The sequence below is a fragment of the Gopherus flavomarginatus genome, chromosome 2 (genome assembly GCF_025201925.1).
Source record: "Gopherus flavomarginatus isolate rGopFla2 chromosome 2, rGopFla2.mat.asm, whole genome shotgun sequence".
NCBI classification, from domain to species: Eukaryota; Metazoa; Chordata; order Testudines; family Testudinidae; genus Gopherus; species Gopherus flavomarginatus.
In genome coordinates this window covers 42,687,946-42,715,755 of record NC_066618.1, presented here as the reverse complement: position 1 = coordinate 42,715,755, position 27,810 = coordinate 42,687,946, and the positions used below count along the sequence as shown (strand labels likewise).

The window sequence follows — 27,810 nt, the reverse complement described above, 5'->3', positions numbered from 1 at the left end:
TTTTTCCATGGTCCCTGCCAGGAAATTAGACCCTGAATCTGTAAGGATGTCAGAGGGCCAACCTACCCTGGCAAAGATGTCTGTTAGGGCCAGGCACACAGTGTTAGCCCGGGTGTTGCCTAGAGCTACTGCTTCTGGCCATCGGGTAGCAAAGTCCACTAAAGTTAGTACGTACTGCTTTCCTCTGGGCGTCTTTTTTGGGAAAGGGCCCAGAATATCCACAGCTACTCGCTGAAATGGGACCTCAATTATGGGGAGTGGCTGGAGAGGGGCCTTGACCTGGTCTTGAGGCTTTCCCACTCTTTGGCATACCTCACAAGACCGGACATACTTGGCAACATCCTTGCCCATCCCCTCCCAGTGGAAGGACTTCCCCAACCGGTCCTTGGTTCTGTTCACCCCAGCATGGCCACTGGGATGATCATGGGCTAAGCTTAAGAGCTTCTCCCGGTACTTAGTTGGAACCACCAACTGTTTTTGCGGCTGCCATTCTTCCCGGTGTCCACCAGAAAGAATTTCCTTGTATAAAAGTCCTTGGTCTATAACAAACCGGGATTGATTAGAAGAGCTGAGAGGCGGTGGGGTGCTCCGTGCCGCCGCCCACGCTTTCTGAAGGCTGTCATCCGCTTCCTGTTCAGTTTGGAACTGCTCCCTTGAGGCTGGGGTCACCAGTTCTTCCTCAGACTGTGGACTTGGGCTTGGTCCCTCTGGAAGCGATGTAGGTGATGGGGTTGCTTCCGTTGCTGGTGAACCGCTCTCCGCTGGTGCACCTGAGGGTATTTCAGGCTCTGGCTGAGCCTTTTGGGTATGGTTGTCTTTTGCTTCTGCCAGTTCTGGCTCGCTGGCGCCCTCTGGCGTTGAGTTTGAAGATGTGGTTGCACTTGCTGGTGCTGGTTGCTGTTCCAGTTCCGGGCCTGGGACTGGAGATGCTGTGGCTGTTTCAGTGGTAGGCATGGAATCCGGGTCCACTACCTCTGTCTGGGTCTCTGGTAACACAGACGGGGCCTCTGTGGACGGCTTAGGAACAGGAATGGGTCTGGAAGCTTGCCTGGTTTGGCTACGTGTAACCATTCCCACTCTCTTGGCCCGCCTCACCTGGTTGGCCAAGTCTTCCCCCAGTAGCATGGGGATAGGATAATTGTCATAGACTGCAAAAGTCCACATTCCTGACCAGCCTTTGTACTGGACAGGCAGTTGAGCTGTAGGCAAGTCTACAGCTTGTGACATGAAGGGGTAAATTGTAACTTTGGCCTTTGGGTTGATGAATTTGGGGTCAACGAAGGATTGGTGGATAGCTGACACTTGTGCCCCCGTGTCTCTCCACGCAGTAACCTTCTTTCCACCCACTCTCAAATTTTCCCTTCGCTCCAAGGGTATTTGAGAGGCATCCGGGCCTGGGGATCTTTGGTGTGATGGTGGTGTAATGAATTGCACTCGCATGGTGTTCTTGGGACACTTGGCCTTGATATGTCCCAGTTCATTACACTTAAAGCATCTTCCATCTGATGGGTCACTGGGCCGAGGTGAGTTACTGGAGACTGGTGAGGTTGAAGGGTAGGGTATCTGTGGCTTTACTTGGGTGGTATGTGGGGTCTTTGGCTGTCCTCGGTTGTAGGGTTTATGGTCTGTGTGCCCCCTGGGGTAATCGTTCCCCTTGACAGTAGCTTTCTTGCTTTCTGCCAGTTCCATCCATTTGGCTCCAATCTCCCCCGCCTCAGCGATATTCTTGGGGTTTCCATCTTGTATGTACCGCGTGATGTCTTCAGGAACACCATCCAAGAACTGCTCCATTTGTATGAGGAGGTTTAGTTCTTCCAAGGTTTGAATGTTGTTTCCTGTTAGCCAGGCCTCATAGTTTTTTGCAATGTAGTAGGCGTGTTTGGGAAATGACTCCTCTGGTTTCCACTTTTGGTTTCTGAAACGCCGACGGGCATGATCTGGGGTTATCCCCATCCTGTATCTGGCCTTGGTTTGAAAAAGTTTATAGTCATTCATTTGGTGCTTAGGCATTTCAGCTGCCACCTCTGCTAAAGGTCCACTGAGCTGTGACCTCAATTCTACCATGTACTGGTCTTCGGGAATGCTGTACCCAAGACAGGCTCTTTCAAAATTTTCCAAGAAGGCCTCGGTGTCATCACCTGCCTTGTAGGTGGGAAATTTCCTGTGCTGTGGAGCAATATTTGGCGCCGGGTTGTTAGGGTTGGCTGGCACATGCAGCCCAGCTTTTGCCAACTCCAGTTCATGTTTTCTCTGTTTTTCCTTCTCGTCATTCTCTTTTTGTTGTTTTTCCATTTCTTTTTGGTGCTTTTCCATTTCTCGGCGGTGGGCCGCCTCTCTTTCTCTTTCTCTTATTTCCATCTCTGTTTGTTTTATTTCCAGTTGTCGCCTGTGTTCAGCTTCTCTGACTTGCTCTTGGGCCTCAATTTTTGCCTTAGAAGTCATGATTCCTGTTTTCTTGTGTTGGGGTGCCCTCCGGTGTTTATCTTCTGAACTGCAGGTTCTCTGTTGCCTCCTGAAGTCTGCCTAGCAACAGTGTTTTTTGTCCTTTTTTCTCTCTAGCTAATGTTCAATGAAGGGAAACCAGAAAAACCACTTTATTTGCATGCCTATAAGTGCTGGTCTTGCCTCCTAATGGGAGGGCTATTGCATGACAAAAGACCCTTAACAGGTTCTGAATGGCTTCTCGCTTAACATGCAAGCCACAAACTGCCAGAGAGAGCAGAAAAAAAAAAATTCTCTCTGGTTCCCTTTTAAAACCAACTGCTTCTCTCTGCTAAAAAGCCCTTAGCAGAGAAAAGAAAAATATAATATTTCTACTGGCTTCTAGTCTATCTCCCACCAGCTGCACACCATGTAATAACCTTAGTCCCAGATTTGGACCTTAGCGTCCAAAATATGGGGGTTAGCATGAAAACCTCCAAGCTTAGTTACCAGCTTGGACCTGGTACCTGCTGCCACCACCCAAAAAATTAGAGTGTTTTGGGGCACTCTGGTCCCTCTGAAAAACCTTCCCTGGGGACCCCAAGACCCAAATCCCTTGAGTCTCACAACAAAGGGAAATAATCCTTTTTCCCTTCCCCCCTCCAGGTGCTCCTGGAGAGATACACAGACACAAGCTCTGTGAACCCAAACAGAGTGAATCTCCCTCTCTGTTCCCAATCCTGGAAACAAAAAGTACTTTCCTATTCCCCCAGAGGGAATGCAAGGTCAGGCTAGCAATCCAACACACAAATCTCCCCTTGATTTCTTCCTCCCACCAATTCCCTGGTGAGTACAGACTCAATTTCCCTGAAGTAAAGAAAAACTCCAACAGGTCTTAAAAGAAAGCTTTATATAAAAAAGAAAGAAAAAATACAAATAGTCTCTCTGTATTGAGATAATACAACACAGGGTCAATTGCTTAAAAGAATATGGAATAACCAGCCTTATTCCATAAGAATACAAATCAAAGCACTCCAGCACTTATATTCATGCAAATACCAAAGAAAAGAAAACCATAGAACTTACTATCTGATCTCTTTGTCCTTACACTTAGAAACAGAAGACTAGAAAGTAGAGCTACTTCTCCAAAGCTCAGAGAGGCAGGCAGACGGAAAACAAAGACAAAGACACTCAATTCCCTCCACCCAAAGTTGAAAAAATCCGGTTTCCTGATTGGTCCTCTGGTCAGGTGCTTCAGGTGAAAGAGACATTAACCCTTAGCTATCTGTTTATGACAGATGATCAGACACTTTTCCAATGGCTTTAGGACAAAGCTTAGTGACACGTGTAAACTAAGAATTGTGGATTTACAAAATATCTTTTTTTTAATTTGATATATATACACACACACACAGTGCAAGAGGATGTGTACACATACACCTCTACCCCGATGTATCCGAATTCGTGTTATAACACCATAAAGCAGTGCTGGTGGGGGGGGAGGGGCACACTGCACACTCCGGCGAATCAAGGCAAGTCCAATATAATGCAGTTTCACTTAGAACACGGTAAGATTTTTTGGCTCCTGAGGACAGCGTTATATCGGGGTAGAAGGGCACCAAAGTGAGTGAGTGCGTGCATGTAGCAATTAGTTGATAGGAGTAGGTAGAGACAAGGATAAAATTCAGAAGGCAGAGCAACCAATAACTGATCCTGCTGCATATTTACATCAAAAGACAATTTTTCAAGGGTATCATAAAACACTCTAACCCAAATGGAGATTTTGAGAAAATGACCACAACTCCACTGAAGTCAATGCACATAACACAAAAATGCACTAGGGCAATGCAAATGTGCTATACACTCAGGGGTTTAGTTTTTAATGAAGACCATTACCTTTTGGTTAAAGAAAATTACGTTACTAGTGGTAATGGCAGAAATCACAAATCCATAGTTCATCTGCTGGTTCAACTGTTTTGAGGGAAAATTGTCAGATCGTCGTAATATTTTTTGCTATCAAAATATAGACTTAAACAAAAAAACAACTAACTTAGCCTTATCTTACTTTTGTTGACCAAACTTCCATTTCTACAGAAACAGGCTCAAGAAAGCCACTTCTATCCAAGCACTGAGAATTCAAAATTTCTTTTTTGCTGACTGTAGCAATGATTTCAACACAACTAGCTCCAGACAATTAAAATAGATTTTTAAAAGAAATTATGTACAAAGCAGAATGCAGTATGCAAATTTTGCTATCTGACTGACTAATACACAGGTCATACATAATATGGGAACAAGTAATGCAGCCAAATCTGCAACATGACAAACACAAGCCCTTCCTCTCCCAAATACACACAAACCCAACAAGAGAGAAAATGAGTGGGTATCTGGGGAAATAGACAGATAATAGCAGCAATGACAACCTCAGCAAAGACTATTTCTTGGAGATCAACAGATGGTTTAGGTTATCAACAGGAAGTACATTGTGTCAATCATTATTACTCAAAACAACAAAGCACCATCTACAGTCTTACCTAGTTCTGGGGGCAGCACAGTAAGACGGTTTCCCTGGATATGAAGTTCCTTAAGCTGAGTGAGTTCACCAATTTCTTTAGGCAGTGATATCAGGTCATTGTCCCTAAGGCTCAGCTAAAAGAAAATATAAAGTTGTCAGAACAATTTTCAGTTAAAATAAAGCAGCCTAAAAGAGAACACTTACTCTCTGCCCACCCGTTGCCCCCCAACACTCAATTCTTCCAATTTATTTACAAGATAAACAAGAAACAGTACGAGGTGTAGTAGGGTTTGTTTTTCAGGAATAACCACTACTTCTCAAATTGACTAGATTCTACTACTACAAGGGCTGCGAAAGTGAATTGATTTTCCAAGAATTTAGATAAATTACTTACTATCTGCAACTTTGTGAGCTTCCCAATATCTGGAGGCAGGATTTCAAAATCGTTGTCACTTAGATAGAGTGCACGCAGGGTGGCTGCAAATTAAACAGCAATATATAAACAGGGTGGCATATGGCCCAACCATTTGAGGTCTGATCAATAAGAGAGTCAGCTTTGATTAATAACCCTGACTTGGTGAAAAGCCTTTGACATACTCAGGGCTCACAATAATAACAAGCAGGTCAAACTTAGATTTACTGCCTTATTGTATTGGTGGTGTGTTCAGGAAAACATCTATATCCAAAAGGACTGACACAATTAACAATTTCTACAATAGACTCTGGCAGGTTCTGGCACATAGTTTCAATACTCAGCTGTCAGAAGGAGTAATTACTCTTTATTACATCTGATTCCTAGTTATTACCCAATTTGCATTAAAAAAAGCTGTGTTTTGGAATGAATTTACACCTATATTTAACTACATGCAGCGCTGTGGAAAGATCTTAAAACAGGACAGACAGTATAACACAAACACAACTGAGTTCAAATCAAATCATCTATATTTTCATAGGTAGCCTCTCTCCCTGCAGAAGAACACAGAATGGTGAAATTCAAAAAAGAAAAAGAAAAACCCAATATATCCATTTAGCTTATTACTATTTATACAGCATTGTGGCTGTGCATGGTACTTTTCAGGAAAATTAAACCAAAAGAAAACAGTGAACACTGGGAGAACGATTATGACCTCCCATCCCTTCTGAGAGCAGGTTGCACATCTGTTTTGCAGGTTTCTCATTAGTTGCATTGTGGCCATCGTTTTTAACTTTTTGATAATTTAAAATTTTCCTTCTATTGGATGATAATCAGTAAGTCCTTCTCAGCAAGCAGCATGGCCTCCTCTAACCTCTTTGCCACTTTTTCTGCTTAATGTTCTGATTGCACTTCCAATAAAAAAACACTGTTGGAAAAAATATTAAGGTTGCAAAAGTCAAACACTCAAAAGTTAGGAAACACCAGAATAAAGATTATCTGTGTAACCATAATTGAGCCTGTGTGTATGCCTGCATTAATGATACAGTCTTTAACTACATGATCACATACTATTTCTTCTACCCTGACTCACTGAGTGCACATGAAGGATGGAGCTTTCACTACACAACCCTGATTTTGTTCTGAAAGAAGCTGCTGTCTGTAGGACCCTTGCCTCACTTGTTGCAGAAGTCAGAAGGTGTCTAGTGAATGAGGTATGGGATTGCAAAAAAGAGAAAAAAAAAGATCCTTTTTAAGGAAGTTGAATGCTTTCCTGGGGAACTAGACTCTATCCCTGCCTCTGCCATAGAGTTCCTATCTGTTGCTGGGCAAAAACATAAACCAAAGTGTCCGCAGTTGGCCACTAATTCAGTGTTGCTCATTTTCTAGGTGCCCTACTACAGATACTTAGGGACAGATTTGCAGAAAGGCCGAGTGTTCACAACTGTAACTGAAGTCGGGGGCGGGAAGGAGGCACTGTGCTCTGAACATGTACAGTGCTGTAAAAACACTAGGGACTCTGAAAAATCAGGCCTTAGATGTCTCAAGTCAGGAACTCAAAAATCAGTGCACACTTTGGACTGTTTTTGCCTTAGTTTCTCTGTGTCTCAGCTCCACAGATATAAAATGGGGGAGAACACCATGTCCCTATCTCAGAAGAGTGTTCTAAAGCTAAAATTCATTAATGTTTTATTAAAACACTCAGAGTATGAGCAGCACGCCATAGAAATGCCCTGGAGGAAACCAATAGTACTGTATTCAATGCAGTTTGGATGGTGTGCAGTAAATAAGGCTGAGGACCACATGTTGAATGAGAATAAAAAGTAATATTGAATTCACTTCAAAGGTAGGATCATATGGAAAAAACAATGTGTGGTAACATAATAAAAGACTATCATAATAGATAAGGACAAAAAGGCTCAATTAAAGCCGCAATCAGAATTCTGAGATTTCATGATTTCTGAGTGTTTGACTTTGTAACCTTAACATGGTTTTAACATACATACAAAAACTAGAGACACAATTCTGGAAACTTGGTTGCGGTTACTTTCAGATCATCAGCACGTCTCAAGGTAACATTCTTTATTGTCCCATGAGGCTTGTTAGCGTCTATTAAATTTTAGCTAAGTATGTGGCTCAAGAAAATATTACCCTCAAGAAAGCTAATATGCCATTACTAACCAAGTCCTTGTATGCCCAATTGTGTCAAGTGACTGTATATCAGTGGTACGTATTGTTGAGCTATGTAGAAATATTCAAGAGGACCTAAGGAAGAAAAACATATATCTAAAAAATTCTATTGAAGTTTGGTCTCTATCAAATAAATTTCACTGGCAGAAAGCAAAGCATCATTTCAGGAAGATTTATAGATTTTTTTTAAAAGTTTCTTACTCAGATAGAAGAAGTTTCCAGACAGGGAATTTTCATTTAAGTTGTTATAAGTCAAGTCAAGAACCTCCAGAGCTGGTAAAGATCCAAATCCTCTAGGCAAGGTATTTAACCTGTTCATGCTGTTGGTGGTGGAAAACCAAGACACACAGAACATATGTTTATATTCATTTTGCTAGTTAATCATAAGCAAAAAGGATGAAGGCATTAAGAGCTTTCCAAAAAAGAGGCCACGCTAATTTCTGGGTCAACTCTTTTAGGGCATAGTGCCAAAGCCCCCAACTCCCACTGGTTAATGGGATGGGAGCTGAGGGTGCTCAGCGCCTCATAGGATTGAGACCCACAGACCATTATTCTCCAAATTCCCATGACTTTTTTGTTCCTACATCTTACCCTACACCCCTTCCTTAATTTCATCCCATCATTTTCCCTAATAAAGATAGTTTCTTCTCACAACCAATTCATCTGATTGCACTGAAGTACAATTATTTGGGTCATAAGGGTTGCATATTCACTGAATCACCTAATTACCAGGTCAAGGCACTGCACCTTAAGCTGTACAGTCCAGCTAGAGCAATAAAACTACCGACAGACACCAACAATTAATCCAAGGAGCACAGCAGATCCAGGACCTATTGATCTAAGGTGGCCATAGGGCCACTGAGAAAGGCAGAACAAGCAGACTTTAACCACTCTTCAGTAATAGAGATGCTTTGGAGGGGGTAGGAGAAGGGGTGGATACATTCAACACTGCAGCAAGGAATGACCATGAACAGGGGATTGAAAAGGGTTACATGTGGATGAGAATTTCAAACAGAACTGGCTATACAGTGGGGAAAATGGGTGGCGTGGCAGGGAAGTCATAAAAAGAGGTGGGGGAGAAAGAGACTGAATTTTCAGTCACCAAGATCTTCCAACCAGCTCTCATTACAGTAGTGGAAAATGACAATGTATTTAATGTCATCGTCTCATTTTCTCACACACATAAAATACATTATAAGAACATCATTAAGGTTGAAAATTCAAGCACTCAAAAGCTAGGAAGTGCCAGAATTAAAAAGTCGCCTGTGCAATAGTCTTTAATTACATGATAAAACGGTTACTTACCTTTTTGTAACTGTTGTTCAAGCTGTGTTGTTCATGTCCATTCCAAGCAGGTGTGCGCGCACCACATGCACACCAGCTGGAAAATTTTCTCCTGGCAGCATCATAGGGTCGGCCTGTGCGCCCCCTGGAGTGGCACCTCCATGGTGCCTTATATAGGTGCCCGCCAACCCTCCACCCCCAGTTCCTTCTTGCCGGCACTCCAACAGAGGGGCAGGAGGGTGGGTATTGGAATGGACATGACCACCACATCATGAAGAACAGTTACAAAAAGGTGAGTAACCATTTTTTCGAGTGATTGTTCATGTCCATTCCAAGCAGGTAACTCACAAGCCGGTGTTTAGGCAGTGAGGTCGAAGTTCACTGCGGATTGGAGCACTGCATGGCCGAAAGCTGCATCGTCTCTGGCCTGGTGTGTGATGGCATAGTGTGACGTGAATGTATGGATTGAAGACCATGTAGCAGCTCTGCATATTTCCTGTGTCAGAACCTGAGCCAGGAACACCGCGGAGCTGGCCTGTGCCCTTGTGGAGTGGGCTGTGATAGGCGGGGCAGGCACCTTAGCCTGATCGTAGCATTCGTGGATGCAGGCCTTGATCCATGAGTAGATATGCTGTGACGAGGCAGGGAGCCCCTTCATCCTGTCAGCCACAGCAAAAAAGAGTTGGATTGATTTCCTGAATGGTTTGGTTCTTTCAATATAGAAAGCCAGAGCCCTGTAAACGTCTAGGGAATGCAGCCTACGCTCCATGCTAAAGGAAAGGAGTGTGGCTTAGGATAGAACACAGGGAGAAAAATGTCCGACCCATGTGGAACTGGGAGACCACCTTAGAAAGGAACTTCAAGTGTGGCCTGAGTTGGACTTTGTCTTTGTGAAAAAACAGTGTATGGAAGCTCGGAGGTCAGGGCTCTGAGCTCCGATACCCTCCTGGCCGAGGTGATAGCCACGAGGAATATGACCTTATAGGAGAGAGACACAGTAATGAGCATGTAGCCAGGGGCTCGAAGGGGGGCCCTGTAAGGGCAGAAAGGACCAAATTAAGGTCCCAGGCCAGGTTGTCAAGTATGCAGGAAAAGCCTATTCAGGCCTCTAAGGAAGTGACCAACCAGTGGGTTTGCAAAGACAACCACCGTCAGCTCCTGGGTGGAACGTGGAGATGGCCGCCAAGTGGACCCGAACTGAAGAGAGTGAAAGACCCTGCTGTTTCAGATGAAGTAGGTAGTCAAGAATGAGTGGGATTTAGGCAAGCAATGAGGCCTATCCCTGCTGTTCTGCCCAGATAAAAAACTGTTTCCACTTGGCCATGTATGTGGCCCTGGTGGAGAGTTTCCTGCTACCAAGGAGAACTTGTCTAACCTGCTGTGAGCATTGAATTTCTACCGAGTTTAGCCACTGAGCATCCAGGCTGTGAGGTGAAGCAACTCCAGGTTCAGGTGCTGGAGGTGGCCTCGATCCTGTGTGATCAGGTCTGGGAGCAGGGGCAACACAAGGGGTGCCTGTACAGACATCTGCAGTGGCGATGTGAACCAATGCTGGTGCGGCCACGCCAGTGCTATCAGTATGACTCGAGCGTGATCCCTGCGAATCTTGAGAAGTACCCTGTGGACCATCGGAATTGTAGGGAAGGCGTAAATAAGGCCACCTTCCCATGAGAGGAGGAAGGCATCCACGACAGACCCTGGACTGTGCCCCACGAGGGAGCAAAACCGTTGAGACTTCCTGTGGTCCTGTGAGGCAAACAGGTCTGAGGATAGCCCCCAAGATGGAAGATTGAACGTGCCACATCCCAGCGAAGGGACCACTTGTGACCAGCAATCAAGTTCTTCAAACAATGATTTTTTTTCTTAGAGCACTCCTGTTAGGTAGATAAGCACTATCATCTCATTTTATAGATAGCTGAAAAGCTGCCAGCAATTGTTTGAGCACTTATTTTCTGGAGATTATTTCATTTCCTTATCAAGGGCCATAGAGAACAAGAGTAAGCATATCAGCCTTGGAATTGGTACTTGGAAACACATAGCATGCAACCTAGCAGGTACACCAATCAACATATCAGAGCCATTTGTATTTCTCCCTCTCTTTGAAAAGTCTTTTCTCTTCTGTTGGCATCCAGTTGCACAGCCGTATTAATGTGCACATGGATAAAGAAGCAGCTCTGTGCCGAAGGTACTCACACATGTGTTCTGATGCATGTATGAACTGATCAGAGTTGTTTTATTCCCTTGAATAAAGCGGGGCCGGGGGGGAGGATACAGCATGTTTGTGAACTTAGAGTAGGCCCCATTTGGAATGCTATTCAAGGACACAGGCAGCAATGAATCCAGTACACATGATTAGCTGGCTAGCTAGTTTACAGTTCTCTTTATTTCAGTATTATAGTTCACTCACATTATGTGTGAGATAGTGCTGCTGTAGCACCAGAATTTCTGTGTGACCACGGGAAAATCACTTATGTCCCAATTCTACAAAGATCTACATGCTTAATTTTAAAAACAAGAATAGACTGACCCGCTGGCACTACATAAGTGCTCAAAGTTACGCTCCAGTAGAACTCTCTGCAAAATCAAGGCCTTGATTTCACTGTGCCTCACTTCCCCATCTATGAAATGAGAATAATATATCCTCTCTCCCACCCTGTGTCTTGTTTACTTCAGCTAAGTTCTTTGCAACAGGGACAGTGATGTACTTACTATATGTAGGGCTCCGCATCTGTCACAGAGGTTGCAGAAGTCGCAGATTCTGTGATTTCCTGTGATCTCTGACTTTTCCAGTGGCCACTGTGGCTGTCCCCACGCCTGCCCAAGCCGCCGGCCCTGGGGACAGCCACTGCTCTGGTGGCCCTGGGGACCACCCAAGCAGTAGCCAATGCGGCTGGCCCTGGGGTCCGCCCGAGCAGTAGCCAATGCGGCTGGCCCTGGGGACCGCCCAAGCAGCAGTCTAGGGGGCAGCGGGAGCAGCAGGGCTTCCCATCCGTCTTAAGATTCAATCAGGGATATTTATGGTATAAGTCATGGACAAGTCACAGGCTGTGATTTTGTTTCTTGCTTGTGACCTGTCCATGACTTACAAAAAATACCCATGATCAAATTGTAGTCTTAACTATAAGTAGTGACACCACATTATACAGTGGGTCCCTGAGCTAAGAGAAGGCCCTCTAGATGCTACTGTAATTCTACTAGTTAGGAGCCAGAAAGAGTATCCTTCACTGTAGCTGCTGTACTACAGGTTTAATACTCCTGGCTTATTTGGGTATTGGAGCCTCTGTAGTACCACGAACACTGCTATTTCTGTTCCTGATCTAAAAATTTATAGAAATCGCTCGTCCATCAAAACATCTGCCCAGTTCTGATGGAGCATTACAGCTCCTTCACAACCACTACTGCCTGCTGCTGTGCCCTCTCCATCTCACTAGCACCACTGATGGCAGCCTCTCCCACAAACAAGTACTGTTACTCCCTGCCTCTTTCCAGAACCTGGCAACACAAGACTGTGGGTTTCAGATGCGCTCTGTCCTGCAGGAGGGGGCCCATCCAGGCACACTGGAACACATGCTTCTAGCTGGTGATCTTAGGTGGTGATTATCTTCTTAGACACCTTTTTATGCAGCACGAATCCAGGTACCAGGCTCGACGCCAGGTACATGCCTGGACCCTATTGCTCCAAGCTGTATTGTGGGGGGAGGGGTAAACTTACCACTCTAGCCCAACAGTTGCTCATTCTTCCCCCTCTTGCCCCCTCCCCGCTCCAAAATATAGTTTCTTCCTGCTCAAGACTTCAAGATGTGGGCGTAAGAGGAACACTGTATGCTCACATCTTGAATATTGTGTGCAGATGTGGTTGCCCCATCTCAAAAAAATATATTGGAATTGGAAAAGGTTCAGAAAAGGGCAACAAAAATGATTAGGGAATGGAACAGGTTCTGTATGAGAAGAGATTAAGACTGGGACTTTTCAGCTTGGAAGGGGAGATATGATTGAGGTCTATAAAATCATGACTCGTGTAAAGAAAGTAGATAAGGAAGTGTTGTTTACTACTTCTCGTAACACAAAAACTAGGGTCATCAAATGAAATTAATAGGCAGCAGGTTTAAAACAAATAAGGAAATATTTCTTCACACAACGCACAGTCAACCTGTGGAACTCCTTGCCAGAGGATGTTGTGAAGGCAAGATCATAACAGGGTTCAAAAAAGAACTAGATAAATTCATGAAGGATAGGTCCACCAATGGCTATTAGCCAGGATGGGCAGGAATGGTGTCGCTAGCCTCTGTTTGCCAGAAGCTGGGAAATGAGCGACAGGAGATGGATCATCTATGATTACCTGTTCTGTTCATTTCCTCTGGGGCAGCTGGCACTGGCCACTGTCAGATGACAGGATACTGGGCTAGATGGACCTTTGGTCTGTCCCTGTAGGGCCATTCTTATGTATATTCTCTGCCTCCACTGCCGTTCCACATAGATGTTGAAAAGTGGCCAGTGGCTGATGTTTTTCATACAATGAATATAGCCCTGTGCAGCCAAATATTTGTAAATCAACAGCAAGCAGTGGGTATACAAAGTTAATGTGCCAATTTTATTCCTGTGTGTGAGTGAACGTTTATGGCTGTGCGTGTGGTCCACGAGTGACAGTTGACCTGATGTGGCCAGGCTCTGAAGATCACAAAAAAGAAACCATCCTTAAGAAAAAGTGAGAAAATAGCAACACAAGGACCACCAGGATGTTGCGGCATTGGGTTGAGATTTATTTATTTATTTAACCAACCACTCGGAGAAGAAAAGCAGGTAGGAAAATATACAGAAGGCCTCAGAAGAATGAAAGTTGACCTGGGAAGCTGGAGTACTTTACCCAAAGTGATCTGAGTATTTGCTGGAGAGGTGTAGCTTATGACTTGTTCAGCTGCCCTGTGGGTTGCTACAAACAGGTTTAGCTACAAAGGAATAAATCACATTCCCAAGGCAGGGTATTCTTTTGATGTGTGCGGTTTTTTTTGTTTTTTTTTAAAATCTCTAAGTAGCAGCCACTAACGGCCTGATCCAACTCCTGAGATCAAAAACTTTCCGGGGTGGAGCAGGGCATTTGCCCCGCTCCTGACAAAGGCTAGGCTGGCTGGGGAAGCAGCCACAGCTGGGACCATGCCCCAATGAGGCCACAGCTGGCCCTATAAAAGGGCTGCGAGGCAGCAGCTCACGCAATCTCTCTCTAGCTGTGGAGAGAGACGGGCCTGGCTGCTTGGAAGCTCAACAGGGTACCTAGACTGGAGCATGGCTGGGGAAAGGCCAGAGGAACTGGGGAGCTACAGCCTGGAAAACCACCAGGCTGCAGGCCTTGCTAAAGGCCGGGAATGGTACTGGGGTTGCAGAGGTGAAGCCCAGCGTAGGCAAAGGCAGCAGGTCCAAACCCCCCTTGCTGATGAGTGGTTGATAGACTGCAGTCTGCCCCAGTGAGCGCGGGCTAGATAGTGACTGGCAGTAGCCACTGAGGCAATGTCAGGATAGAGGGTTGGGGGTTCCCCTAGGTGGGGAGACCCAGGGAGTGGGGGTATTGCCAGGGGGTAGCACCCAAAGGTAAAGGGGCACTCGGAGGGACCCGGGGGGCCTAAGGCACACAGGATACCGGCTGGCAGAGGGCACTCCAACACTGGAAAAGCTAATTTCCTGGATGACCAGCAGGAGGCATCACACTGGTGTTGAGTCCTCACATCGCTACAAGGGACTTTAATGGGAAATGAAACCTGAGAGAATTTACCAGTTTTACGGGGACGATATTTATGTTGTAATATTTAAAATGTGAGGCACCCAGATGCCATGGCAGTGGTGCTCCCTTAAGACGTATACCAGAAGTAGAATGTTACACTACAAAGTTAACATGGAAGGCAGTCTTTGGTTTACCATTTGCAAGACTAATGATACTTCTCAGCAAGAATGCCAATTCACAGCACTCGTTCACTCCTACCTTAAAAACAGTATTAACAGAAGAAATGCAGGGAAGTAGTATTCTGGTTACAACTAAGCACAATCAACTTGTCACTTGTTTCATCATAAGTAGAAAGCATTTCGCTATTTCCCCCACTAATGATGCAGCATTACACCTTGAGGTGTATCCCTAGTCAAAATGTGTGCGTTTAGGATGTTGGAGTGTTACTTTCCAAGGCAAACATGTTAATTATCCAGTCTCATTGTTAAATCCAAGCCAACAGAGGCTGTCAAGAATCAAACCTATTCCACTATGCTAGAGAACCAGAGAGAGAAAATAAGAACCAATAGTGTCTTTATTGAGGAGCCAATATCAAGAAAATATTTATATCACTGCAGCCAACAATGAAGTTCAGTTATCAATGTCTTAAGAGTCGTCTAACTCGTTAGAGAACATGGAGCCTAAAGTCTATTTGGGTTTAAGTAACAGCGCGTACACGTCCTTCTCCTCCGATTTAAGCTGTCTATAGGTTTGAGTTCGTAATATAAAAACATTCATTCATACAGGGAGAAAGCTGTAAAATACTATAAAATTGCACCCACAAAACAGGAAATATACCAAATACAACTACAACATGGTTTCAGTAAAAAAAGTCCATCTCCCTACTGTAGGTTTAGTTTTATAAGCATATTTCTTGCAGAAACTCCATCATCATGTAGCAACCACAGAATTCATATTTAATAAAGACAGCAGTTAAGGGAACAATTTTGCACATGCATGAAATAGTATGTAACAGATTTAAACCTGAATTTAATAAGTGGATTATAATGGATTACAACTGACACAAACTAGACATCAATGTAATGTGAAAGAGAGATCATACACAAGTGTCTCTTCCTCAAACTTTCAAATTAAATACATATGCAACTGGTGCTGAAAACCCCCCAGGGCTTCTGGCAATCTGCCCTGGCGGAAAATTCTTTCCCGACCCCAAATACGGCAATCAGCTAAACCCTGAGCATGTGGGCAAGACTCACCAGCCAGACATATTTACCACTAGTAGTCAAAGACTAATTAATTGCCAAAATTAAGCTACCCCATTATACCATCTGCTCCATAAACTTATCTGGCTTCAAGACTAAGCTTGATATGTTTTTTGTCCCCACTACTCCCCTTGGAAGGCTGTTCCAGAACTTCACTCCTCTGATGGTTAGAAACCTTTGCCTAATTTCAAGTCTAAGCTTCCTGATAGCCAGTTTATATCCTTTTGTTCTTGTGTCCACATTGGTACGGAGCTCAAATAATTCCTCTCCCTCCCTGGTATATGTATAGAGAGCAATCATATCTCCCGAGCCTTCTTTTGGTTAGGCTAAACAAGCCAAGCTCTGAGTCTCCTTTCATATGACAGGTTTTCCATTCCTCGGATCATCCTAGTAGCCCTTCTCTGAACCTGTTCCAGTTTGAATTCATCCCTCTTAAACATAGGAGACCAGAACCGCACACACTATTTCAGATGAAGTCTCATCAGTGCCTTGTATAACACCTCCTTATCTCTACTGGAAATACCTCGCCTGATGCATCCCAAGACCACATTAGCTTTTTTTCCACGGCTATATCACATTGGTGGCTCATAATCGTCCTGTGACCAACCAATACTCCGAGGTCCTTCTCCTCCTCAGTTACTTTCAACTGATGCCTCCCCAGCTTATACCAATAGTTCTTGTTATTAATCCCTAAATGCATGACCTTGCACTTTTCACTATTAAATTTCACCCTATTACTATTACTCCAGTTTACAAGGTCATCCAGATCTTCCTGTATGATATCCCGGTCCTTCTCTGTATTGGCAATATCTCCCAGCTTTGTCTCATCTGCAAACTTTACTAGCGTATTCCCACTTTTTGTGCCAAGGTCAATAATAAAAAGATTAAATAAGATTGGTCCCAAAACTGATCCCTGAGGAACTCCACTAGTAACCTCCCTCCAGTCTGACAATTCATCTTTCAGTACGACCCGTTGTAGTCTCCCCTTTAACCAGTTCCTCATCCACCTTTCAATTTTCATATTGATCTCCATCTTTTCCAATTTCGCAAATAAATTCCCATGTGGAAATGTATCAAATGCCTTACTGAAACAGAGGTAAATTAGATCCACTGCATTTCCTTTGTCTAAAAAAAAAAAAAAAATCTGTTACCTTCTCAACTACAATGAAACCATAACTTCAGAGCTATCCCAAGTGCCATAAAAATCGATCTTCTTTACAAAACATGAAAGTTTTAAGTACAAGATTCAATTACTGTTAACCACTAATAGTTTTAGCTTTTTTTTATTTTATTTTATTTTATTTTTTTTTTTGCTATTTTTGCTTTATTGCTACGCACCCAAGGTTCAGGTGTTTGAGCTTCTGAAGGCTGCTAATCTGCGTAGGCAGCTCCTCAATCTGGTTGTTGAAAAAGTTAAGCACTTCTAAATTCTTCAGATCTGCAATGTTTGGTGGGACAGCTGTAACGAAAAAAAGTACATTACAAAATGAAAGATTCTCAGACCAACAGCTTACTTGGATTGTAAACCATCTTTTTGTCTGCATCTAGCACAAAGCGGTCCTAGACCAGGACTGGGGGATCCTAGGTGCTACCACAATGCAAATGACAATTTTTACCCACAAGAACTGTTGATGGCCAGTAGGACTCTATCTGCTGTTCATTTTCAAAGCCATTGCTGGCAGCACTCTGTCCTCTTAAAAAAAAATGCCATTAGCATTTTAAAATACTCAAACAATGCCATTATTGAGGTGGGGGCAAAAACACCATGACAAAATACTTACTCTTCTGTAGGCAGAATGATAAGAAACCATGCGTTCCATTAGGTTTGCACAGCAACAAGCACACAGACAAGGCTCAGAAACATAACCTAAACTTTTGGATGGTCACATTAATATGCATCAGAAAAACAAACAGTTCAGCCATCCAGACCTAAATGACAGTTTTATTTAAGGTCTTCTCTAGTAAAACTGAAACAAAAATCCATTCCAGCCTGCTGTTTAAATCTAATATCTGAGTAGGTGTCCATTTAAAATTCAACTAAAATTAAAATTTAAGTTCAGCCTTAAATGATGAACTGTTCAGCCAAGCCAGTGTTTAATTCGCCTCCCATGAGTAAAGTGCTGTGATCAATACATACAAAAAAGGTTACATCAGATTAGCAACAGATCAATGCATGGTTATTATCTAGAAATATGAAAAACCAACCCAGCAGCACGATATGAATATGCCTTCGCAGATAAAAGGTTTAAAAGCTGTATGGATTTAAATCTCTTTTCCCACAGACAAAGAGAAACTTAAGCATGCAGCTAAAGTTTATATTACAGCTGGGAAAAAGATGACAATCATTTGCACTGAAGCTTGCAGCTGTACTCACACTATTCACCTTGGTGCATAATGTTAACTTTGACAACAGCAGGAAAAGTAGAGGGCGGGTTTAAGTAATTGTGAGCTTAAAAAAAATCACGGCCTCATTAATTTGATCGAATGAGGCAATTCGCCCCACCTTAAAAACGAGCCCACAATATTTGCACAGTAAAACATTACAGTATGTCACTTACTAGACTTTAAACAGAGATGGCTGTGAACAATGTAACTAACAAATATTTATGCAGAGCAATTAGGATATTACTCACTGCTGATGACTGTGTTCATGTGAGGACAATTTTTTCTATTCAGTTTGCTAAAAGAGACAAATCTGAATATTTAAAAAAAATAATCTCAAGTTGTCGTATGTTTTACCATAGCTGTGTGCACACAACTGCTGGGGAAATTCTGCACCACTGTGCATGGCAGAATTTATATCCCCCGCAGATTTCTTTGCTTCCCCACAGAAAAGTGACTTTACTACCCCATCATAAAAGGAAGCCAGAAGAGCAGCCATGAGACCCTCCCCAGCAGTACGTTTCGGGTGCCCAAGGCAGCCGGCAGAGAGGTAAACCACTGTGGGGCAGGGGACAGAACTGGGGAAGACCCGGCTGGTGGCTCCTACCTTTGCGTTGGGCTCAGCTGCTAGTTCTGGCTAGGCTGGGGAGGACGGGACTACTTCTTCCTCTGCAAAGCATCTGGGGTTGGGTCAGACCCATCCCCCGATTTCTCCCCCAGCTGCAGGAAGCTCTGCAAAACTTCTCCCTCCACCTATTCTCCCCGCTTCCTGTGCCCATCACTCCTTAGCTGCAGGGGAAGGGATCCCTGTGCAGGGAGATGCTCCCCCATCCGCCCAGCCCCCATGCCTCCAGAACCCACCCCCCCATATCCAGACCCTCCCATCAAGCTTCACCCCCACCCCAGAATCTCCTCCCAATGAGCCCCATTCCCCCTTCACCTGGACCACCCTGATGAGCCACCAGCACCTGGATCCCCACTCCACTGAGCCCCCAACACCCAGACCCCCTCTGCTGAGCTCTATCCCCCACCACATCCAGGATTCCCCCTCCTGCACCCAAGTTCCAACCACCTGGATCCACCCACATTCAGAGTCCCATTACTGTTTCACAGAGAACCCCCCCAACAAGCTCCCCGTGCATCCAGATCTCCCCCCCCCCCACTCAGACCCTGCACTGAGCTGCCTGCACCCAGATTGCCCCTGACAGACCCATCTCAACCCACACCTAGATCCCACCCCCCACAGTAAACCCCTCCACACTTGAATCCTGCCTTGTTGAGCCTGCCTGCGCACACCCAGTGGACCTGGCATGGAGGGGCAGGACCATGGGGTGTTTAAGTGTCAGGATTGGGTTCAGCCTCACCACTGAGTGTGTTCGGGGGGGTGAGGGTGGAAGAGCTTCAAAGTGATCTTCCACCTCTGTGCAGCCACTAGCCTATGCTCCCCAATGCCATGGTGAAGCCGCCACACTTATGTGACAAATAAAATTTGCAGAATTTTAAAATATGGGCAGAATTTAATGTTTTGGTGCAGAATGGCCTCAAGAGTAGTGCGCGTGCACACACACACACACACACACACACACACACACACACACACACACCCCCCTTACCCCGCTGTTGACATCAATGGGAATTATGCATGTGTTTAGGTAAAATAGGCATTTGCCTGTCTATACGTTGAAAGCGTATGACACAGTTTTCCACATAAGAGATTACTTAAATTTTTAGATTTTTATAAAACAGGTGTTTTAAGCCTCAGAATATTGCGCCAGAGGCATTATCACAGTTAGTATCTCTTGCGATCACAGATTTCTTACTGTTACATGTAGTAAGTTATGATAGGCTGGCAAGCATGTTGCTTTTTGTAATCAGCAGTATTAATGCTTACAGATTGAAACAATTATTTTCTACTACTTCTGCTTCCCAATTTAGCCACAAGCCAAGAATAATGCAGACAGAATGCAACCCCCTGCACGGCTGATACAATTAAATCTTGGTCTGAAAGTACTGACCTTTTGGAAAGGATGAGAGATTATTTCACTCTCCTAGATAAATCAGTCCAATTTAACACCACAAATTATGCTAAATGTGATATAGGGCTAGGTTATGTGGACAGAGAAACAGTAACACCACACAGGAGACTAAGCCTCTTACAGCCAGTGGAGCTGTATTACATCCATTCTACACTACAAACTATTCAAAGTGAACAACAGATCTGAAAAGTTATCATTGATGTAACCACCCAGTGCTCCTAAAGAATCTATTTTCCAGGTCACTCTAAAAATTCCCTAAAGCGTGTTAATTTTTTTTTTTTTTAAATACCGGTTACCTATCTTTCTGTAACTGTTGTTCTTGGAGAGGTGTTGCACACGTCCACTCCACAAAAGGTGCGCACGCTCCTTGTGCGTAGTTGGAGATTTTTCCCTCGGCCATACCATGAGCAACTGACTCCTCACACCATTGCATGCAGGTACACACTGCTCCCAGCCGCCTTCAGTTCCTTCACACTGTAAAGGCTCCAATACGGAAGGGAAGGAAGATGGGTTATGGAATGGACACGTGTTGCACATGTCCAAAACCAATAGTTTACCAAATTTTCTATAACTGTCTTTTCTTTGAGTGATTGCACATGTCCATTCCATAGCAGGTGACTCACAAGCAGTCTGAGCTGGAAGTGGGCTCGGAGTCTACTTGAATGGAGATTGTAGGACCACCCGCCCAAACCTGACATTGTCTCTAGATTGATGAGAAATGACAGTCAGAGGCAAACGTATGGACCAATGACCAGGTTGCTCTCTAACAACCATTCAGTACAGGTAGATGAGCCAGAAAGGCAGCAGAAGTTGGCTGCAACCTGACAATTTGCTTTGGAGGGGCAGTATCAATCCAGTCAGTAGCTTAAACAAATACAGCTGGAAATCCAGGAAGAGATCCTCTGGGTAGATACTGGGTGGCCCTTTACTCTGTCTGAAACCACAATAAGGAGCTGAGATGAAAACCTGACAAGCCTAGTCCAATCCAGGTAAAGAGCCAAAGCTCCCCTAACATGAGGTTTCTGAAAAGGAGTCAGCAAATATATTACTTGATTAATATGAGAATCAGAAGCCACTTTAGACAGGATTTTGGGTGAGTGAAAGAAATCCCTGTCCCTAAAGAATTGTATAGGGAGGCTCTGATAAAGCTCACAGTTCCCCAACTTTCCTGAGCAAGGTTACAACAACCAAGAAAACCACCTTCACACAGGTGCAACAGAGAACAAATCACTAGCATCTCAAAGGGGGGGCGGGAAGGAGAAGAACTGGAGGGCAGGAGACCCATCAACTTTGCTAGAACTGAAATTTAAACTCCAACGTGGAACCAAGCTGTGAACCTGTTATAATTTGAGCAAACCCTTTAGAAATCCGATGGGCACAGGGTTTGAAAAAACTGACTGATTATCCACAGGAAGGTCGAAAGATTAAGAAACTGTCAGATGGACTCAGATGGAACATTAGCTAAACTTGTTGTTTCTGAAACAATAATAGTCCAAGATACGGCAAATCAGAGCTTGAGCTGGGGGCATGTCTCTTTGTACTGACCAAACAAAGAATATCTCCCATTTAACAAGATACACAGACTTAGCTGAAGGCTTCCTACTATTTAGCAGAACTTCCTGTACCCCTTTAGAGCAAACTCCTTCAAAAGTTGTCAGCCATGAAGCATCCATACTGTCAGCTAGAAGGTCTGAAGGTTGTGATGAAGCAGGCTGCTATAGTCCGTGAGATCACATCCATATCTCTCAAGGGTGGCTGTAGAGGTCTGACTGATACAGCTAGCAGAGTCAAAACCTAATGCTTTCTGCACACTAGGGTTATTAGAATAAGGTGAGCAGAAGCTTGCTTGACTTTGGACAAGACTGAGCTGGAGTGGAACTGGAGGGAAGGCATACAGCAGGCCTTTGGACCAGGGTAGGAAGAAAGCATCTGTCAGTCAACCTGGGCTGTGACCCACTCGGGAACAAAAAGATGACATTTTTTGTTTGTGTTTATTGCAAACAGGTCCACTTGGAATGTTATATCACTGCTGAAAAATGGACCTGGACACATCAAGGCAAAGAGACATGCAAACAACCTCTGCGGGTGGTCTGCGAGAGTGTTTTGAACTCCCAGAAGATAAGGAGCTCTCAGGTTGATAGAACTGGTCATGCAGAAATTCCAAAGGAGCATTACCTCGTGTCAACACCTTGCCAAATGCTCCCCCTTTGTTTATTTTATAAAAAACACTGCTGCTGCGTTGTCTGTGAATACCAACAAATTGTAAGACCACCTGCGTAAATCTGGCAAGGTCTCTAAATTGATGAGAGATGGCCCCAACAAATTCCGCCACTTGATATGTGGAAGGGATGCCACACAAGCTGAATGGATGGCCCAAAGCTCCCTGATATTTATATTGTAGCCTGATCCTTTTAATGCTTAATAATAATTGTACTGATTACCAACTGATTAATGAATGAGCTGGGGATAATAGGGTTCTCATCCCAGAATCAGGCTCCACAGAATTAAAATTGACAAGTTCAATGTCTTGTAGGGAACCATGGGGTGTACGGCAAAGCAAAGCTGAGGGCAAAGCAAAGCCTTGGCTGTTTTTATTAAAACTATCAGTAAAGCTCCAAACACCATAACCAGAAAGGAGTAATACAACATGAGGAATATCTTCAGTGTCATTCACTGCATATGCTCATATCCTTATATACTCACATCCTTCCTTGGGACCTGGTGCTGAGAGACATGAGTCTTGGGCATACCAAATGAGTCCAATGGTCCAGGTTCCCCAATGTCCAAAGATTGGTGGTTGACCACAATGGAGAGCTGAAAGGTGAACGATTGAAAGCTAGCCCTAACTACATGGTGGCTTAGCCTATTATAGGGCCTGGCACTAGCATGAATATGCATTCTCCTGCCCAGCCTTCAGTGTCCAAATCTAACTTCCTCACCCTCGTAATACTGGGAGCACTTATCCTATAGGTTAAAATATTAATGCCATTTAACTCATCATCAGACACATCACCTACTGCTCAAGCAAATTTGTGGTTAGACATCTGCCGGCGATTCTATCCTAAAATATCAGCTCAGTGTTCCTGCAGTTGCCTGGTACCATTATGTTCAACTCCCTTTATTGAGCAAGCTATTCCCAATTCCCCCACATTTGGGGTAACTGTTGGGCCATTTTATCTATGATAAGAGTCATAGGACTATCGTATTTATGGTAACTTGCCTAAGCTAATGTCTTACAGGATACGGGCCTGCAGGTTTCTTGTTACTGCTGAGTAAAATAAAATGGTTACGCTAGCCCTAAGAGCTACAATATGGAGACTTCGATTCTAAGGAGACAAAAGGTCTCGAGTCCGAAGGGGACTTAAGTGAGCTCCTCAACCTAGATCTCATGCATCTGACTGGAGCTGTGGAGGGGAAAAAGAACTCCCTTGCAAACATTTGCAGTTCTACTCACCGGTGCAGGGAGGACAACACCAGAACAGTTACTTGAATCATTACGTCCATGAGATGATGGGGCAGTAATTACAACCGACCCTGGGAGTTCTCTGAGATGCAGCCTGGCATGCTGACCATGTAGGTGCATGCCACCATGTGTCCTAGAAGTGTGAGCCAATTCTGAACCATAGTGACAGGGTTTGCTGTTAGATTTAGAGGAATGACCTGTATTGTTTGGCCTTTGTCAAGTCCAGAGCTGCATCAATGAATTTATTCTGTGTTGATGCCTATTCAAAGATTTCTCTGTATTGATCAGGAACTCCAGTGCAACGAAAGTGAATAGTTGGTATGCTGGATAGCATTTGAGACCTGGACTGGCCTCTCACTAGCCAGTTGCCCAGGTGGGGGAAACATGGACTTCCAACCTTTACAAGGATGCTGCTACTGCAGCCACACATTTGGCAAATATGAGAAAAGCTGCTGACAGGCCAAAAGGCAGTACTGCGACCTGGTAGTGGGATCCATTGACCAAGAATCTGAGAAACTTTCTGTGATTCTGATGAATTGCCACACAAAAATAAGTGCCCTTTAAGTCGAGAGCAGCATACCAGTCCCTAGGATCTAAGGAAGGGATAACAGAAGCTACAGTGACTGCCCGGAATTTTGTTTTCTTTAGGAAATTGTTTATCTGCCTTAGATTTAAAATAGGCCTGAGTCCTCCCTCCCCCTTTGCCTTTGGGATTAGGAAATAACAGGAATAAAATCCCTTCTCTTTGAATGCACAGGAACTTCTTTTATGGTCCCTACAAGGAGGAAAGACTAGGCCTCTTGAAGTAGCAAACTCTTGTGACAATGTTCCCTGAAGAGGGACAGGAAAGGGAGAGAGAAATAAATTGAAGGGGATAACCCAGTTTCACTGTGCTTAAAACCAACAGATCCGTGGTGACGCGGGTCCATACAGTTAAGGAGTGGGATAGGCAATTGGCAAAAACTGGGGCGGGGATAGATGGCACTCTGGTTGACAGCTATAGACCAGAAGATCAAAATGACTGTTCAGAGAACCCAGTTTGACTGGAGGAACTGGGAGCAGCAGAAGAGGGAGGAGGATGCCTCCTGTAACTTCTGCTTCTCTTTTTGGACAGGTCCTGGGTATGCGGTGAGAAGGGTTGAAACCACTGGGCAGAATGAAACCGACCGTAGGCAGAATGGTTCTCTTTTTGCCACCGGTGTACAAATCCCCTTAAGGGTCACCCTTGAATCTTTCAGACTAGGAAGCCTCTCATCTGTTTTAATAGAAAAGAGCAAGGGTTCTTCAACTAGGAGATGATTTGACTTGAATGGTTTGTTGCACCACAGGGGGAGACCTGACACCTGCAGCCAAGATAAATGCTGCATAATGATGGTGGAAGCCATAATTCATGCTGGAGAGTCTGCTGCATCCATGCTTGTTTGAGATGCTATTCTAGCAACTAATTTGCCCTCCTCCACCATAGCAGTGAACTCCTGCTTTCTCTTATTAGGGAGCTTGTCTTTGAACTTCAGGATATTACCCCACAGGCTGAAATTGTCCAGTAGACACTGATGCTTCCTAAGATATAAACCACCTGTAGAATAAAGCTTTCTATGGAAAGGTTTAGCTTTTTTTGCTTCTTTTCCTTTCAGTCTAGAGGCCTGATGTCCCTTTCTCTTTTTCCATCAGCAGCAAAGACTACCAGTGAGCCTGGAGGAGGGTTGTTACAGAAGTGCTCAAACCCCTGTGAAGAGACATATCTTCCTCCCACTGCTAAAAGAGTGGAGAGCAGGGAAGATGAGGTTTGCCCTAAAAACTTGATGGATTCCAGGAGAGCCTCATTAATAGGGAGAACTACCCTAGAGGTCTTGCAGAGTCCCTACCTCCAAATCCTCCACAGGAGAGTACCAAGCACGCAGTTCCCCTGCATGGTACTGGTCCCATCGGAGGGAAGACTGACCTTGCTGCAGATGTTCCCAGCACCTAGCCAAATGTAGAAGGGCAGGAAAAGAGGAGAGGCTCTAAAATGTAGAGGGAAGCCCCAAGGCATCCAAAATGGCCACCGACATGGAAGCAGGACTCAGATACATGCAGGCCATTGGTCAGCAGAGGCTGTGGCTGGTACCCCATTGGGGCATGCTTGGGTCAGGACACATATGTTCCAACCTTGAAGTCTACTGAGGAGTCCACTACCTCACACCATGGTGGAATTGACCCCGTTGGCAATGGGAGGTCTGGCTCCGAGTCTTGAGATAAGGTACCACCAAGATCACTACTGGGTTCTCCGTAGATAGAAGAGCAGCAAATTTAGAAGCCACGGGTAGCAAACACTGCTCTGGGGCTGGAGCAGGGACCATAGAAGCATATGCTTCCAATCCCAGTACCAGGCGAGATTCCTGAACACCAAAGGAAGCTGGCACCAACAGATTAAGCAACACTCTGGCTGCCTCGAAAACTTTGGGCGTAGACAGCACTGGAAAGGGCTCCTGAGTCTGTGGTACCAAAAAGTGCACCAGTCATTCAGGGATTGTGTCAACAGACCCTTCCAGGGTTCTGGAATCAGCAATCCTTTTTGGTTTCTGGACTGTGTCTGCCTCTTTTTGAGTGCACCTCTGCGCTCTTGTCTCTGCATGGTACCTTCACGTTAATCTTCAAAGGCCACAGTACTGTGTCTTGGGAGACCTAAGTTGTCTCTCCTTAGGTATCGTGATGAGAATCTGCCTCTGGATTCTGTCAGAACAGTGGGAACACACCAAACCAACTCAGACATGCCAATATCCATTCTGAGTGGGAATGTTCTGAAGACAGGCAAAGCGCAGACTCCATGAGCAGGTAGTTGAGTCTGGCCGCCCTGTCCTTTTTCAGTCTGGGTTTGAACCCTCTACAAATGTGACATTTACCACTCATACACGCCTCTCCTGGATACAATGAGATGCAGTCAGAGTCACTCTCTGGCATAGTTTTGTTACATAAGCAACAAGCCTTGAAGCCAGGAGAATGAGGCTTTAGCCCAGTACCATGCTTGTTACCTCTGGGACCCCACTCTACAAAATTATCCTAAATTTATTCCTATATCTAAATATGTATAAACACACTACGCTAGACTAAACTCTAACTTGATGTGATGTCCTGGGTCTTGAACCAAGGCCAGGGATCCCCCAGATAGCAGACACATCCTGGCCTTCACCCAGCATCTACTGAAACCCACTGGGCTGAGAAGTTATTAGGAATATAGCCCCAGCCAAGGCACCACCACAGGAGCTCTGACTGGAGGATTGCCCGACTCCACTAATTAGTCCAACTATGCTGTTTAAGCCAGGAGGCAGCACAGGACGCTTGGTCGAGTTACCAGGTGGTTTCCTGTTGTGGCTGCATTGCACCTTGCTTATGCCTGCTTCCTGAACCCTGTTCCTGATTCCTGCTCAGATTCTGCCGCACATCTGCCTTCACTCCTGTTCCCATCATCCTCCTGCTCAGTGCTTGATCCTTGCCTCACATCCAATCCTCAGCGACTGGTCTTGGCTCCAATCCTGGCCTCCGACTTCTGACCCCGACTCAGATTTGACCCTTGGCTCTGGCATTTGGCATCTGTCCTCAGCTCTGACCCTCAGCTTTGATTCCTGGTTCTGACTCTGGCTTGACCCTTGGCTCTGGTAACTGGCAGTTGACTGTGGTACTGACCCTGGGCTTTGTTCTCAAACCTGGATGCCTGCTCCATCCACAGGACCAGATTCCTGCTCTGACTACTACGCCAGACCACAACACTCTACAGGTTCTATATACGCTACAAGAGGGAAGACTTGCAGATACAAAGAGCAGAGCTCCAACAGTCACAGGCAGTAGAAAAACTGGGAAGAGGAATCGGGAACAGCACAGCCCTTTATACCTGCATGCAGTGGCGCAAGGCTCATACTGCCCTGACAAGTGCAGCTGAGGAAAAATCTCCAAGAACTGCACATGGCACACACACATCTATTGTGGAATGAAAATGTCCAATCACTTGAAGAACAATTAACTGTGCATATATCTTAGCCTCTTGAGTCAGTGAGTTTGTTGCTGACCATTTGTATTATTGTGTGCAGAGTATTTCTTAAAAAGTCTCCTGTAAATGGCATAATGGACATAAACAGACAGACAATGCCCATCCACA

General features: G+C 44.7%; 1 protein-coding gene across 2 annotated transcripts in view; it reads right to left on the bottom strand.

Annotated features, from left to right (window-relative positions):
- RSU1 (Ras suppressor protein 1) overlaps nucleotides 1–27,810 on the bottom strand; it is a 203,766-nt gene that overhangs the window by 123,294 nt on the left and 52,662 nt on the right. For both annotated transcript variants that reach the window (XM_050939669.1, XM_050939670.1), the window contains 4 exons: nucleotides 17,136–17,256; nucleotides 7,740–7,858; nucleotides 5,331–5,413; nucleotides 4,956–5,070 (listed from right to left, as the gene is read on the bottom strand). In XM_050939669.1, coding sequence (XP_050795626.1) covers nucleotides 4,956–5,070; nucleotides 5,331–5,413; nucleotides 7,740–7,858; nucleotides 17,136–17,256 — 438 coding nt within the window. The remainder of the gene's footprint in view (nucleotides 1–4,955; nucleotides 5,071–5,330; nucleotides 5,414–7,739; nucleotides 7,859–17,135; nucleotides 17,257–27,810) is intronic.